Here is a 16,714-nt window from a genome sequence, read left to right as displayed (position 1 = left end):
TCTGAATTATGAAAGAACCGATGAGTCATTTCACTACAGTCTGTCGTCATTTGATCAACCTGAATGAGAGAGATATGCAGCCCTAGGAGGGGAAAGTGGTAGCATGTGAGTGTAACCTGCAGGGGGAGCCACACTATGGACAGTTGCTGCTGCTGTTGCTGCTGAAACAGGACACCTTTATCAGCCAAGGCCACACTGAGCCCCACCTGTCCCACAAGCGCACACACACACTGACAGTTATCAGAAAACACACGAAGGATTCCCTGGAGCTGTATCATCCCCACAGGCAGGAACACACTGCACACGAGCCATCCAGTCCAGCTGCAGGCAGAAAGTAGAGATCTCTGGGGCGCTGTTAACATTCAGGTTTTACACACAACGTCTAAGACAATTCAAGGCATTTTGCAGAAACAAAAAGGAAGCAAATATAGCAAATTTCTAATTTATTTTCCTACAGGATATGAAAAAAAGAAATATAGACAGAGAGTATAACAGGAGTGTCACAGTAGCTACTGCACAATAATAGGATGACAGCAATCTGTACATGAAGTCCACTATTATTACACTCAGCTGAGTCGAGCCAGGATTTGGTGGTGGTGGTCCGAGGCTCTGTGGTGTTCCTCTTCTCCAAGCATTTATTCTCAAAATAAAAAAAGTCCCCCTGGTGTTGCATTGTGGGATTTCTTTGGGATGTCTCGTTGGAACAGCTGAGCAAAAGGTCCAGAGCTAATTATACTGTTAACCGGGAAAAAGATCTGGATAAAACTAGTCGTATTTACAGTAAAGAAATAGTAAAGTTACAGCTGGTGGGGAGAGATTTTCCCCAGGAGTATTCAGATAGCATTTAGTCCCCTGAAAGGCCCATTGCATGTTTAAATGGCAACAAATGTTACCTACGACTACTTTAAACGCGGTGTCACCTCAAATGCAAACACTTAGAAATGATATTGGTTCTCTTCCAATAAGAAAAAGGCTTTGCACAAACCAGAAGGCAACAACAATTGCAGGACCAGCATCCTCTGGGCCGGGCGTTGAGGTGCACCCTGTGTAGCCTTTAAATGGCTGAATTTTAAAATGTGCCTGTGAGGTATCGTACGAGGGCTCCCAGACAGAGTGTGTGTGATTCCAGCACCGTTTCAGAAGAACTTGACGCCCTTTCCATCGTCCATGGTGATGATCTCTGCTTTGCCGTCTGTCTGTAAAGCCTGCAGCGAGCGCAGCAGCATCCACTCTTCTAAACCGTGGAACTCTGGAGAAACAGATTACAGTTTATATGTCAGAGGGTGCCATGAGAATAATTAACTATTTATGCAGCAAAACAAAGCAACGAGGTGCTTTACATGAGAAACAATACAAAATAAGATATGCATTCTCTCTTTTTCTAATATTTGTCTACATAAAAATGTTATCAATAAGAGCTTTAAAGGTGAGAAAACAAGCAAACAATATAGCAAGTAACAAGTGAAAGTGTAATTTTTCATACTTCCATTGTTATTATTTTATTTATTTTTTCAGTTATTTATGATCCAACTAATCAAAGTCTAGAGGTAAAGCAAAAGAAAAGATTCCCTCGTATAATAGAGATGGCGGTCTTGATGATGACTCTAATGGAAATTAATTGGAACCTGAATGTTTTTTGCTTTCGTTTGTTTCCTATAAGCGTGAGGTAAAGAATTTGTAATCGTCTTCTGTAAATCCTCTGGCTACCAATGAAAAAACAGAATAAAATAACAATACAAAAATAATATTAAATACTTTAAATCAGCCTGAAATAAAATGTATTGATGATGATTCATGTTAACATTTTAAATGTCACCATACCTTCACCTTCTGTGTCATCGCCATTGGACAACTCATAAAGTGTAAACACAGAGTTGACCATCCCGTTTCCGGAAACCTGAAATGTTAGAGAACAGAATAATATTCACTCTGACATCAGACAGTGGACGACAGACACAACAGACGACTTCTGAGTAAAAAAAAAGGTGTTGAAAGTAATTTTTAATACCGGAGGGATGAGATCTGGAGCACGCAGTTATAAATAGAGCTTTTAATAAGGTGAAGAAACTAAAGTTTTCACAAACTCAAAGTGTTCATCAGACATCAGACCTCTGGGGCTGCTCATGTTAAATCATCCAGCTGGGACTTCTGATAATCCCCGTCACCGCCGGAGCAAAAAACTGCCGATATTCTATATTTTAGTTATTGTCAACAAATCCTATGAAAAGACCAAAACAAACTTTAGTCCATCTTTTAACACTTTACTGACTTCCTCAGCTTGTCTGTGGCACTCAGCCCCAATCCCATTCACTCCTGATGAAGTTTTTAAAAAACGCCTCACAAATATAGATTTCACATTTTCAGAAGTTTCCTAAAACATTTGGGCACTGTAGCGTTTCACAAAAGCTTTCTGCAAAGAGTCAAAATGTTCTGTAGTGGAAATAGATCTATTTAGACTTAAGGAGACTAGTTTCTGTTTTGGTTTGACTTTGGATTGGAATTATTTGAGTATGTTATTATTAGGTATGTTATTATTATTATTCGCCAGTCGATTAAAATATTTAATCGGGATTAATCGCATTTTTTATTTGTTCAAAATTTACCTTAAAGGGAGATTTGTCAAGTAGTGTGATCATTACTTCTTTCCAATTATCTATGATGTATACTGTATATTGATCCAATTTTGTACTTATTTCTTATTATTCTTATTTTTATTATTTTAATATTTTATTTATTTTTATTCATATCATTATTATCATTTTCATGCTCAAAAGGTTTTCGTGTTCATGTGTTGTCAATTTTGTTTATATAGTTTCTGCTCATTCTGTATCTCTAAAAGTCAATAAAAAGAGAATTACAAAAAAAAAGAAATCAGGTTATTGCAGAAAGCCGACTGTAAAGTCGTTATTTAAATACATGTAAACACACCGACAGTTCTACTGAGTCACCCAGTGTAGATCATATCGGCCTTACACTGTGATTATCATGCCGGCTTTATCAACGTAACACAATAATATTGTAACACTGAACAACACGCTCTGATGGCAGCAAATTACACTGCTTTCATATTTACATCTTATTTATTGCTTTAGAGAACATTTACTTCTTTCCACTTATCAGCCACGGAAATGCACATAAATGTACAGTTTCACAGACAGTACAGTTTGTGTCTTAAGCTCCATGACTCACCCACTGGTATATTAACTTTCCCCACTCCTCCGGTCGCCTCCACATGACTAGACACCGAGACTTGTTTTTGTCCAGCCAATCGAGGTTCCCTGAGGTCAGACGACACAAAGATAAAAAATGTACAGCGAGATAATTAGATAAGTATTCTTAATCTCAACACTGTGACAGACAAACATCTAGACAGAACTAAATTTACCTTTTTTCCTCAATTCCTCGAACACAACTTGAATTGCTTCCATTGATAGTTTTCCTGGTATTCAGTTAAGGGCAAACAGAAAGTAACAAATGCAGAGTCAATGTCTGGATGCTTGCCCTCTATGAGGGGTGGAAGTAACAAAAATGAATTGATAAAAACGGAGGTGATGAAGAGGCATGTGATTTGAAAAACGAAGCCATAAATTATCAAGTGATTTGATTCATTTATAGCTCATTTGCCGTGAAATCACCTTCAACGCCACACTCTTGGGCCGTTTCACCGGCAACCAAAGAGAGGAACGTCTGTAGTGTCTGGCGTAGATTTGCGGACTGCCATTTTAAAAAATCTGGGTAGAGTGAATAAAAAAATTGCAGTTGCTATTGACGGTAGCTTGGCTATTTAAAAACGGCGGGTTTGTGAAGGATGTCCTGTATTGGTGTTGATTCTCTTTGACCAGTCAGTGGTCTGCAGTGTTTTAACTTCACCTTCTAGTATCGGCTCAGCTCAGTTGGACCCTCCAAGGTATCAAATACTATCTATAAGAGCGTGTCGAGTTGATTAGAGACGTGCCGTACCATGCTGTAGAAATGCGGCATGTGATGTGTGAAATCAGTGTAATTCCCCTTTAACTCTAGTAACACCAGAAAAACTAACTTATAGAAGTTCAGTGATGCCATTGATGATAAAGTGACTAATTCAACACGGGCTGCTGCAGCTGTGTGGAGGGCAGCTTGCAAGGTGGCCTTGTACTAAAAAGCATTTAAAACCCACCCTGATTTTAATGTATGTCAACAATAATATCCTGTGGGTAGTTTTATATCCAAATGAAGGAGGCAGCCTGTAAACCTTTGACTAACAATCCAGATTAAACCTACACAAACATGAAAGACTATACGGATTTAAAACTGGTATGTTAGGATCAAGCTGTATGATGTATGGCGGTAACATGGTGGCCTTGACTGAACCACAGGTGGACTGTCTGTTAGGATACGTTCTATCTTCTTGTTGTTGAACACGGGGCTTTCCTGAGCCTCCATGACATCCAGGGTGTAGAGCTTGTGATGGCGGCAGTAGGACAGAGCCAGGGAACACCATGCCGCCAACTGTTTCTGTCTGGTGTCAACATTGGGCTGTAGCCTGTCCACAAAGAGAAGAGCGAAAGATGTCACCACAAGGTAAACAGCAAGACAACGGCATTGCAAACACCAGGCAAGATTCAAACCATCTGGACATTTAGTGTACAGTGCTCACTTTCCTTAAAAATATATATTTAATCTGACCTCAAAAATACCAGAATTTCTTGAATGTACAGTATACTGTCACTAATACTGTCATTTTTACTGTACATTCAAGAAATATTCTTATTAATTACTTATTTATACCGTTCTGGCATTTATATTTAACACACTTAACAGATCCCACTTCTCAGCATTTTGTATTTACTTTTTTGCACTATGGTAATTTGTTATATATTGCACGTCTTAATGCAAATATTTGTACATATTTCTTATATTCTCATTTTTAATTCCAGTGCTTATTTATATTGATCTTGTCCTAATTGTTTGTTATCATTATTATGTAGTCATATTATTTCTTTATATTAATCTTGTTCTAATTGTTTGTTATCACTATTATATAATCATATTATTTCTTTATATTAATCATTTTCTAATTGTTTATCACTATTATATAATCATATTATTTCTTTATATTAATCATTTTCTAATTGTTTGTTATCATTATTATGTAGTCATATTATTTCTTTATATTAATCTTGTTCTAATTGTTTGTTATCACTATTATATAATCATATTATTTCTTTATATTAATCATTTTCTAATTGTTTATCACTATTATGTAGTCATATTATTTCTTTATATTAATCTTTTTCTAATTGTTTATCACTATTATGTAGTCATATTATTTCTTTATATTAATATTGTTCTAATTGTTTGTTATCACTATTATATAATCATATTATTTCTTTATATTAATCATTTTCTAATTGTTTATCACTATTATATAGTCATATTATTTCTTTATATTAATATTGTTCTAATTGTTTGTTATCACTATTATATAATCATATTATTTCTTTATATTAATCATTTTCTAATTGTTTATCACTATTATATAGTCATATTATTTCTTTATATATACCTTGTCTCTAGGTGGAGGCTTCAGATAAGCCCAGTGTTTTTTTTTTGCCTCTTCCTGCACTTTATATTATTCATGTATTTGTTTTGTTGTGTTGTGAAGTCTTAAATTGTGCAAAACAAATAAACATAAACATAAACAAAGCTAGCTGTTTAGGTGGCTATCAAAACAGCTAGGTAGAGCTAACAGCTAAACTCATTCTCTAAACTTGCACACAACACCATTAATGAACTATATATCGATGTCTTTACATAATCACGTGCAGTGGAGCTTTAATGAGTCAACACGTGGAGCTTGTTAAACAAACTCTAGAGAGACAGAAGGTGATGAATGAATCCACTTCCGTAGCATTGTTGTGTCGTTTAGCTGATTAGCATGATGCTACAGTTAGCTCTGAAATAAACACTCTTTAACTCATAACATAATAAACTACAGAGGCTGATGAAAGCAGAGTTCATTAATGTTTTAAATGTGGTTCAGAAATGTAAGTTTACTCACGTGAAGAACGGTGGGAAGTTATACTGCCAGGGCCACTCAAAACTCATGTTAGTGGATGCGGTGTCTCACAGCTGACAGCTTCCCGGAAACAAGTCCTACCACTCAAATGGTTCCGACTAACCACACAGATTCACCAAAGACTTTACAAAATAAAAAATAAAAAGATTCATACAAATACATATAAATAAATTGTAAATATATATATTTGAAAAACAAAAAATTAAGGAAATAAAAACAAAAATGTATATATATATATTGTTTTTTTTTGTTTTTATTTCCTTAATTTTTTGTTATATATATATATATACATTTTTGTTTTTATTTCCTTAATTTTTTGTTTTTCAAATATATATATTTACAATTTATTTATATGTATTTGTATTATTATTTTTTATCTTTTATTGTGTAAAGTCTTTGGTGAATCTGTGTAGTTAGTCGGAATACTGATTTAACTGTCAAAAAATGTATGACTAGTTTATATTTCTATGGTGTTATTATACAGTTTCTTCAGGTACAGCATGATTGAAAAAATGGCATTTTATTCAGTGGAAAATAATCTATAAATTGCACAAGTATTCTATGTCACCATGTATTTCACAGCAATATGTTGGTATTAATATTTATTTTTATACATTTATTTTTATTTGTTTTGTTTATCAAATAAGTATATATACTGTATACAGTATATATACTTATTTGATAAACAAACAAAATATAAGATATAAAAACAAAAATATTAAAATATATTCTAATCTAAAAAAAATAATAAATAAATATATATTTTTTAAATGTAATAGAAATAGTTTAAATTAATTATTTAAATTGCCAATGATGGAAGGCAAGTATATCTACTCTAGTACTGTACTTTTGGAGGTACTGGTGGTCTACCGGAGTATTAAGTTTAAAGCTTTATTTTAAGTCAATTTATCATCAGAACCAGGGTTTAAAAAGTGACAAAAATATAATGTTTTATAATATTAACATATTGCTATGTGTTGCATTAAACATAGCAAGAAAACTTTTTTTTTTTTTTTTAAAGTACAAAAAAAGATCTGAGTATGTTCATATAAAGCGCATATAGTAGAGTACAAAAGAGCAATACAATATCAAAGAGGCTAGTAAACTGTAAATAATAGTAAATATATTATTACCGATCTATGGTACTAAATGCATCTTCTCCACTATGAAAATTTACTCTACAGCAGTATATAAACTTGTTTAAAATAGTTCCACCTTGACCAAGCTGCAACATTTAGAGGCTGCATAGACATTAAGGTATCAGTAATAGTAATAAATAATATAACATACGTATCAAAAAACTCTCTGAAAGGGGTAATTTTGCATAATTACTAAGTACTTTTACTTATGATAATTTAAGTACATTTTGCTGATCATACTTCTGTACTTGAACTTGAGTTATATAATATCTGACCATCTCTGATACCAGATAGTTGTGAATGTCTCCCATGTTTATGTTGTTTACAGACACATTTTCATGACTCTTTTGACAAGAATAAATAAACAGCTGTACTTTTTTAACAAAGTTATTTTTTATTATGGAATAACTTGTGCATTGTCAACAACTTTCAGCATAAATATGCCATCTATTTCTATTTACAGGTCATAAATCTCTTCTAGAATCCACTTTTCTGTTTCATGGTCAGACTGATTTAACTGTCAAAAAATGTATGACTAGTTTATATTTCTATGGTGTTATTATACAGTTTCTTCAAGTACAGCATGATTGAAAAAATGGCATTTTATTCAGTGGAAAATAATCTAGAAGTTGCACAAGTATTCTATGTCACCATCTATTTCACAGCAATATGTTGGTATTAATATTTATTTTTATACATTTCTATATTACAATAAAATTCATGGGTAAAAATGACCTATTAGAATACAATCTCAGTTACTGCCACATGTGATATACTGCAATTTAAAATAGAAAACAACATTTAAATGTCATTAAACTTTCTAAAATAAAGATGGAAGCAATCATTGATCATTTCTTTAAGAGAGCATTAATGCATCCGTCCAGGTTTGACTTGGGTTCTATTATCACTGCGGTTTAGACAAGCCAAAAAAAAAAGAAATAAACAATTAAAATCTCCAGAAAGTGACTTGTGAGATTAAGACAGCTAGAGTAATCTGATACAGTCCTTCTTCCACCCAAGCAACAAGCTCGATAGCTCTGAGACGGGAAACCAAACCACACCTGTTCACACCTGCGTGGCTCAATACTACAATACTGCTAAAGATAGCTCTAACAGTGTCAGCCTCCTAGGGAGTAAATTCGGACAAACAGTGGTTAAACACGCTTCAAATATTCTCAGTAAAGACCATTCGGACATCCCTTTTATCTACGTGGTTAAGCCTCAAATATTCCGAGCAAAGAAAACTTGAAGGGCCTTTTAACTTATTTTACAAGAGGAGTTTCATTTCAGATGTTGCACTGAAGCTGTTAATGTGCATGCAAAAAATAGTAAATCTATCAAATAACTTGAGCACATTGTGACGTTTGCCCAGGTCTGCACCGGAGGCTTGTGGCTGCTTTAGCTGGAGTAGAAGAGGCGCTCGTATTCGTTCAGGATGAACTCCACTATCTGGTTCTGAAAGACCATGTGCATGGTGATGTTGGATGACTCCATCTCTGGCCGAAGCAGAGTCGGGCCGAATACAATTGCCACGTTCTGCACAGTCATGCGATTGTCCTCCCCGAATTGAATGACCCTGTCAGAGAAAAAACAAAGTGAGGATGATGTGAGGAGTCATGATTTTCCTGTTTTCAATAATATTCTTACATCAACTTTTACAAATTTTCAAACTGTGATGGAAATATGCAAATGATAAAATATAAAAAAGTATTTTAAATAGGGCTGTCAAAGTTAACTGTTCAACGCCACTAATTTCTTTAATGCATTAACATGACTTGCGATTTTTAGGTTGTAACGGGCTCAGTTTCAAAGCTAGAGTGAAGATACTGGCATCATCTGAAACTGGAAAACCTAAGGAACCCGTTGGCACCAACCATGTCATACTAGCTTGTTGTGAAGAAGGTTAAATAACGCTCCAAACTTTGGCGAGGAAAAACTGTCATGGCAATTTTCAAAGGGGTCCCTTGACCTCTGACCTCAATATATGTGAATGAAAATGGGTTCTCTGGGTACCCACGAGTCTCCCCTTTACAGACATGCCCACTTTATGATAATCACATGCAGTTTGGGGCAAGTCATAGTCAAGTCAGCACACTGACACACTGACAGCTGTTGTTGCCTGTTGGGCTTGCGTTTGTCATGTTATGATTTGAGCATATTTTTTATGCTAAATGCAGTACCTGTGAGGGTTTCTGGACAATATATGTCATTGTTTTGTGTTGTTAATTCATTTCCAATAATAAATATATACATATATTTGCATAAAGCAAGCATATTTGCCCACTCCCATGTTGATTAGAGTAATAAATACTTGACAAATCTCCCTAATCTCCCTTTATCTCCTTAAAAGAAATGTGCGATTAATTTGTGATTAACTATGGACAATCATGTGCGATTAATCACGATGAAATATGTTAATCAACTGACAGCCCTAATTTTAAAACATACCTGCGTAAATGCCCGAAAAGGAGTTTCATGGTATCATGATTTGAAGAAGGAAGTGTTTTGACCAGCTCAAACATGCAAGACAATTTTGTGTTGTAATCAGGAATTCCTAGAAAAACAGGACAAAAATCAGTTATAAATATAATGAACATCTTTCAATCACCATTAACATCACTGACGTTAATGTACATATTTGCTGTTTTTAAGACTAAATACACAAAGGTTTGTCCTTTGAGGTGTTAAAATGTATGGATTCAAAAATCTGCTTACTGATGGCTTGAATGAAGTCATTAAAGTGGCTGAATGGGAAAAGCGGCTCAGAAAGCTCTCGGAAAAACAACTTCAGCGCTCCGGTGATGACGTGAACGTCCTCCCACTGGCCGTCCTCGAGGTCCAGTTCCTCTGTTTTAAAGGTCCCATATTGTAAAAAATTAGATTTTCATGTCTTTTATATTATAAAACAGGTTTAAGTGCTATATAAATAGTGTTAAACTATCAAAACGCTCAATATACGGAGAAACAAGCCGTTAGGATTTCTGTCTATTTGTGGTGTCACAAATATACAATATTTAGACCATCACACGGTTTTAAATGTAAACATTCTAAATGTGTCCCAGTTTATTTCCTGTTGCAGTGTATGTAAATAACATCAGCTGACAGGAAGTAAACATGGACCCAAGCTGTTGCCTAGCAACGCAATTCCGTTGCAATTCCCTTGAAATGCACTAAAACAGAGCGTTTCAGACAGAAGGTAAATACAGGCATATTCAGGCAGACAGTATGAGGAAAATAAAGGTTTTTTTTAACATTACAGTATGTAAACATGTTCTAGTAGAAACATAAAATACAAGTATGAACCTGAAAATGAGCATGATATGGGACCTTTAACACAACAGGTGCACAGCACATTAAAGCACAGCAGGGGGTGCTGCTGTCTGCTGTCAGATACTGCAGTGAACTATGAATCCTCTGCTTCCTCTTCAGTCACTGACTGAATTAAACCGGTTGTAAACATTTACCGTGATCGGCCTTGAAGCGTAGTTTCTGAATGACAGCGAGGTTTCCGCTCACTCTGTAGAGACCATCGATGTCTAAACCTGTTAATGAACACATCAGTAAGTCATAAGTCAGCTTTTATACTGCACACAGCTAAAAATACTTCAATATGATTCAGGGAGTGACACAAACAAGCTGGATTACCTCTCTTTTCCACTGCTTTGATACAATTCTCCACAAAACTAGGAACTGTGGCCCTCTCTTGTGCACACAGGGTGGCCAGATGGCAACCAAACACATTGTCTACAGGGAAAAAGAACATTAGAAGTAGTAGTATTAGTAGAAATAGTAGTAATAGTTGTAGTAGCAGTATTATCATCGCATCAAAGATCTTAATATTGAAGATAAGAAGACAGAATTGGATATCAGATATTGTGCTGCACTGATATGGAACGCCAAAATACACATAATCAAGAACGCTGTATACTTAGACAATCTTGACGTGTGTATTTGTATATATATATATATATATATATATATATATATTTTATATATATATTTTTTAAATTTTATTTTCCCCTCTTATTTTGATCTTTGATGTTTTTTATTGTTGTGTTTTTGTTGTGTTTTTTTGTCTTTCTTTAAATTATGTTATCTTAATTTTCTTTTCTTTAGTTTTTCTCCTTACGTTGTGGGGAGGTCCGTCCGTTGTATAAGCCTGTGGCTTCTTCACGTCTCCGGTCACATTTCTTATTATTCTTATTATTTTTTATCTAGATTTTATGAAGTTTTATGTGTGTGCAAGTAAATAAAATTAAAAATAAAACAAAATAAAAGCATTAAAAAATATTACTTTTGAGTATATATATCCATCCATCCATCCATCTGCAACCGCTTATCCCGTTAGGGGTCGCGGGGGGGCTGGAGCCGATCCCAGCCGACATTGGGCGAAGGCAGGGTACTTTTGAGTATATATAGTAATATATAATCCAATTTGTACATGTAATATACTGATTAACAGAAAATATACAGAATGTTTTATCCTATTTATAGTAAGGTTCCTCCTATGAATCAAAAATATAAATATAACTACATAAATATGTCAATCAGTCTTCATAAAAGTGAATTGTTCGTGGTCGTAAATGTGGTAGTGACTAAAGTCATTTAATTCTAATACACCATAAACCGCCTCTTGGTTTCCTGCAGAGTTCAGTACGTTATCTTATCTTACAGTATCTCTACTGTAATTGTTTTTATCTCATGAACCTTTTATTGTAGTCTGTATCGCGTGTTTCGAGTATTTCACAGCTATAAACATAAACATTTCCTGTTGCAGTGTGCGTGAATGGCATCAGCTGACAGGAAGTAATCATGGACCCAAGCTGTTGCATAGCGATGCATTTCCGTGGGAAACGGTCTACAGCACCAGCACATTTCATGTCTTCAGTTATTATTGTGTCTTATACGCGTTTATGTTATATGTTTTTATGCTGTCTTTCTGCAAAACAAATGTCCTCTTGTGAGACAATAAAGATGTGAACTGAAATTAAATGTACACTGGGAAATATAAAACAGCTTGTGTTCAAATATAAGTAGAACCACTGACAGGAGAGTTCAAAGTCTGGTAGAGTGAAACTCACTTTTCCATTAACTTCTATTCAAATCAGCCACAGCCTGAAGAGAACTACTTTATGTTGTGTTATTGAGATTACCCCGGATGTAGCCTTTCTCCTTCACAGACTGCAGCGTGGGCCGTTTCATGAGGAACTTCATCAGCTTGGTCCGAACCCTCTTCTGGTCCACGTCTCCTGCATTGCTGGAGGAGGATGTGACACTCGGCTTGGAGGCTAGAAAAAAAACAATGTTAGACATTTAAATAATCGTAGCTCTCAATGGGGTCTGATATATCCATCTGGATCATTTATGCCACAGTTAAACAAGGAAAATGTTGTTTGTTTTTTTGTTGCAACTTACGTCTTCGCTTCTCCATGCCGCCGCCGAGCTCTGGGCTGCCGATCTTCTCATATAAGTCCCCGTCCTCCTCCTCTGAATGATGGTCCAGGTATTCCTGATGAACAGATATACAAAGTCAATCAAACAGACGTGTTTGCACGCTGTCGATTGCACAATTACGGCAATTAAACCTGAATTGAAATGGTATTTAAAGGAACGGATGAAAGGACTTACCAGCTGTCGTATGGTGTCCATTAAGACTTTGTGCCAGTCAGTGATGATGCTTTCTGTATCGTACTGTACCAGAAACTCCACACCGTTCTTGCCTTTTAACTAGAGGAGAGATAATAAGATATTGAGGAGGGCTATTTGGAAACAATGATTACACAAATCACAAACCACATTTAGATAAGTCCCAGAAGACCCTTCTTTTACTCATTAACTCATACTATTTATCTAAAGAGTTGATATAAATACATGAGATCTTGTTGTAGTTGAGAAGCATAACAACACTGCATGGACACAGTTCTTAAAGGGGGCTAAAAATAAAACGCATGTGTTATTTGCACGAGATAAAACACTGATAGGCACACATTGCATTACGTTCCATGCCAACAAACAGACACACCTCTAAAACATTCTTCTTGCTGGATTTGTCCTTTGAGGCCCAGCCAATCGTCGCTCCTCGCAGTTCCACCGTGATCTCCGGAACAATCTGATTGGTCTTGTTCTGTGTGGAGGAGGCAAAAAAAAAAAAAAAAAAAATGACAGCTGTTTACGAAACTGACGGCGCCGCATTCCAAGAAACAAGCTGCGTTTAAACAAAAGCGTCGACTGTCCCTGAGGGCTTGTCCGTGCTGTCACTCCTCAGAAAGGTGACAAAACCGTCTGCATCATGCTGCGGTTTAATGTTTCATTAGCTTCTTTAGGTGTAAAACATGATACCAAAGTGCAGACTATATGGGAAAAAAATGTTTTAGGCAGCTTTTAGACAAAAAAAAGAAAGAAAAGTCAGTTGTTAATTATGTCTATGACCTTTCACCTCATCACAACACTCTCAGAAATACACATTCAGGTGTCAGAGCTTCTCATTTCCTCTACACACAAACATGCAAGTCCTTCTATTATTAATACTTAAATGTAGATCTTACCGAGGCCCCTGTTGTTGCCTTTGGGTCTTTGTGGAACGTCAGCACTCCTCCGTGGAGAACCGTCCACGTCTGGGCCCAGTTTTTCCTTAAAATGGGGGAATAACCGTCACTAACACAGAACAAAGCAGCAGAGAGCTTTGGGGGAGATGACACATGACTCCAAAGACAACCATAGAGTGTCTTAGCTTACCTTACTTTCTTGCCATTCTCACACACTTTTGTTTTGTTGAGAATCCCGGCTTTCTCTAAGTTCTGCACCTGAAAATGTAAAAATATCACAACATTGTAATTATTTATAGACTATTTGTTATTGGCTTATGTGTAAAAATCAAGTTATGTGATGATATGAGGGACACACAATTCTGGTTACGGTTGAACACAAACTTCATCATTAAAGACATGCATGCATGCAGCATTCACATCCAACCTATTACAATCTGAGCACAATGATGAATTCCTTATAAGACGAATATCCTCATCAATCTCTGTTTAGAGTCGCACCATCACTAGAAATCAACAGATTATTGAGTCTATTCTGTTTATGCTTAAAGGATGAGGCAGGTGTTGTTCTATATTTTCATTATTCTCAACAAATTCCATGACAAGACCAAAACCAATAATGTGTTACTCCGTTTCTAGATACTTTTTAAGTAAACACTAATGTGATTTTTTTAGTTTTTGGACAACAGTGAATGCATTGAGGACGGAAACTGCCAAAATAAAAAATAAATTAAGAAATGACTCATTAAATAAATAAATATTGAATAAATGTAAAATTAATAAAAATAAATGCCAAAATATATAATATAATAATTAATGAATGAATGAATTAATTCATTCATTAATTAATAATAAATACATTTAAAGATGAATGAAAATAATACATAAATAAATAAAAGGAAAAATTAAACAGAAGAGAAAAAATAAATAAGGGAATTAATACAAAGATAAATAAATAAAGAAGCAAATTAAAACAGAAATATCAATTAATGTCAAAATGTATCAATTAATTAATGGCTACATTTATTTTTAATATTATTTTTGCTCCATTTAATGATGTACATTTAATGACGTTTATGGAGCAATTTATTTATTTATTTTGATTGGTTCCATCCTCCATACTTTTCTGGATTGTAACTGAATGAAAATGCTGACGAAGAATAAAAACACTTATTTTGCTTAATTATTGGAGGCTTAAAACAGACATTTAGTAACGACAATTACCATGACCGTTGTAGAGCAGCATGTTGTGGAAGTGCCTATGATCTATTAGGGCTATCCCCGACCAAAGAAATTCTTAGTCGACTAACACTCAAACTATTTTGTCGACTAATCGATTCGTTGATTTAATCGACAGATCTGTAAAACTGAGTTTCTCCACAAAGAATCAAATGTGCATTTATAAGTAAAAAATCGGCAGTGAAGTGTGCGCTGGATTATTTCCTGAGCTACCTGAATAAAGCAGGACATGAACTCAAATCCCAAACGCTATTGGATATACAGTAGATGATAATGGGAATATGACCAGTAGGTTCATCAGGTGGTCAGTTTGGTTGTAACATGCATCTCAGCAGTGGGAATCCATGCAGGGAATGAAACACATGCTCCATGAGTGATCTAAAGTCACACCTTTCGCTCATCATAGATAGACGCTGCTATCTATGAGTCAAGCTCAGGTGAACTCAAACTAACAACCCACATTATAGCGCAGCCACCTGGAGGTCAGATAATAGGGGTTCCTCCAGGGTCTAAACCCAAAAGCCTTAAGAGAGAGACACAGAACTCCATTCAGCTCACAGTGCTTAATACCTAACTAACTACGTAGTTTAGTTTTGTTAGTTAGTTTTTAGTTTAGTTATTCTAGAGAAACAAGTACCAGCAGACGGGACGGACAGATTCCACTCACGTTATGCTGCGTCTCCGGAGAGTTTCCTGTACTGGAGCTGTCGCTGCTGTAGTCGGACGTGTTTCTCCGGTGAGTTGGGAAGAACCTCTGAACAACAGGAGAAGAGAAGCAGATTTTAGTCAAATAATAAAAAAACAGTGAGTGTTTTTTAGGGTGACACACCCTGATGAAGACTTGTTGAGTCGTTGGTGTCATCCGTGTCTTAATAAAGGATTTTTAATTCACAATCAGAGTGCCTCGGATGTTTTCCAGACTGCCATCCTATAAAAAGGACTTCCTTTCAAAGTAAGCTGGACTTTTTTATTATTTGATTACTTGCCCGATCCTTGAAGAGCACCTGTTTTTTTACGTCAACATTACAGTTTCCTGACCCAGTGCAGCACTCCCAATTTTTTCATTATCTATGAGTAGATTTTTTTGTATTTAGAATTCATAAAATCACCAGATAAGATTTACATTAATTTATACAATGTACGCTTAGTCTCTAGAGTAGCTGTGATTGTGAAAGAAACACAAAAAAACTCAATGACGATAGCATAACAATACATTGTCTTTGACACATTTAGCTGCTTTCCTTTTGCTTTATTACCAGCCGCGACAGTGACGCTGGTATTGTTTTCACCTTGTGAGTCTGTGTGTGTGTGTCATCATGACACAATGTAGTCCTGGAGACGCCTACTGTAGCAGGAACTACCACAGAGGTGGCTTTCAGTGCTTTGCCAGGTGTTTATTTTTCTGTCTGTCTGTTGGTGGACAGATTTAGTCACAGCGATAGCGTCACAACCATGCAAGATGCAGTCATGAAACTTCACAGGTGTGTACTTGACATGAATATGAAGGCCGAGTTCGTAGATGGGCGTGGTCCGAGCAAGGGCAAGCAAATTTTATGCTCCCCCCCCTTTACGCTCCAGGCCCAATTTGGCATCACAAAACTTTACGGGTGTGGAGTTGATATCAAAAATGAAGGCCGAGTTCAAAGATGGTTGTACCAACACCTTTAGGATGAACTGGAACCCCGACTGTGTGCTACTTCTTATCACCACACATCAGTGTTGGACCTCACTGA

At 35.7% G+C, this 16,714-nt stretch overlaps 2 protein-coding genes across 6 annotated transcripts in view; both read right to left on the bottom strand.

The window, feature by feature from the left end:
• Nucleotides 1–428: 428 nt before the first annotated feature.
• Nucleotides 429–6,164, bottom strand: vps25 (vacuolar protein sorting 25 homolog). Its single transcript, XM_074619750.1, has 6 exons — nt 6,041–6,164; nt 4,377–4,522; nt 3,386–3,439; nt 3,190–3,278; nt 1,822–1,897; nt 429–1,249 (listed from the first exon to the last, which is right to left on the bottom strand). Exons 1-6 carry the CDS (start codon nt 6,085–6,087, stop codon nt 1,137–1,139), a joined length of 525 nt encoding a protein of 174 aa, XP_074475851.1. The 5' UTR covers nt 6,088–6,164; the 3' UTR covers nt 429–1,136.
• A 1,407-nt stretch (nt 6,165–7,571) lies between these two features.
• The window catches only part of arhgap27 (Rho GTPase activating protein 27), a 30,513-nt gene continuing 21,370 nt past the window's right edge, over nt 7,572–16,714 (bottom strand). For 3 of the 5 annotated variants that reach the window (XM_074619125.1, XM_074619127.1, XM_074619128.1), the window contains 13 exons: nt 15,649–15,735; nt 15,442–15,504; nt 13,933–14,000; nt 13,743–13,827; nt 13,220–13,321; nt 12,826–12,924; nt 12,613–12,706; nt 12,351–12,485; nt 10,843–10,941; nt 10,662–10,739; nt 9,913–10,044; nt 9,646–9,751; nt 7,572–8,773 (listed from right to left, as the gene is read on the bottom strand). In XM_074619125.1, coding sequence (XP_074475226.1) covers nt 8,596–8,773; nt 9,646–9,751; nt 9,913–10,044; nt 10,662–10,739; nt 10,843–10,941; nt 12,351–12,485; nt 12,613–12,706; nt 12,826–12,924; nt 13,220–13,321; nt 13,743–13,827; nt 13,933–14,000; nt 15,442–15,504; nt 15,649–15,735 — 1,326 coding nt within the window. In that variant the 3' untranslated portion in view covers nt 7,572–8,595. The remainder of the gene's footprint in view (nt 8,774–9,645; nt 9,752–9,912; nt 10,045–10,661; nt 10,740–10,842; nt 10,942–12,350; nt 12,486–12,612; nt 12,707–12,825; nt 12,925–13,219; nt 13,322–13,742; nt 13,828–13,932; nt 14,001–15,441; nt 15,505–15,648; nt 15,736–16,714) is intronic. The other 2 variants (XM_074619126.1, XM_074619129.1) reach the window with 1 other exon arrangement.

Source organism: Sebastes fasciatus, chromosome 20 (genome assembly GCF_043250625.1).
Source record: "Sebastes fasciatus isolate fSebFas1 chromosome 20, fSebFas1.pri, whole genome shotgun sequence".
Lineage (NCBI taxonomy): Eukaryota > Metazoa > Chordata > Actinopteri > Perciformes > Sebastidae > Sebastes > Sebastes fasciatus.
Note: the sequence above shows the minus strand (reverse complement) of the source record. Positions and strands in the feature narration are given on the sequence as shown.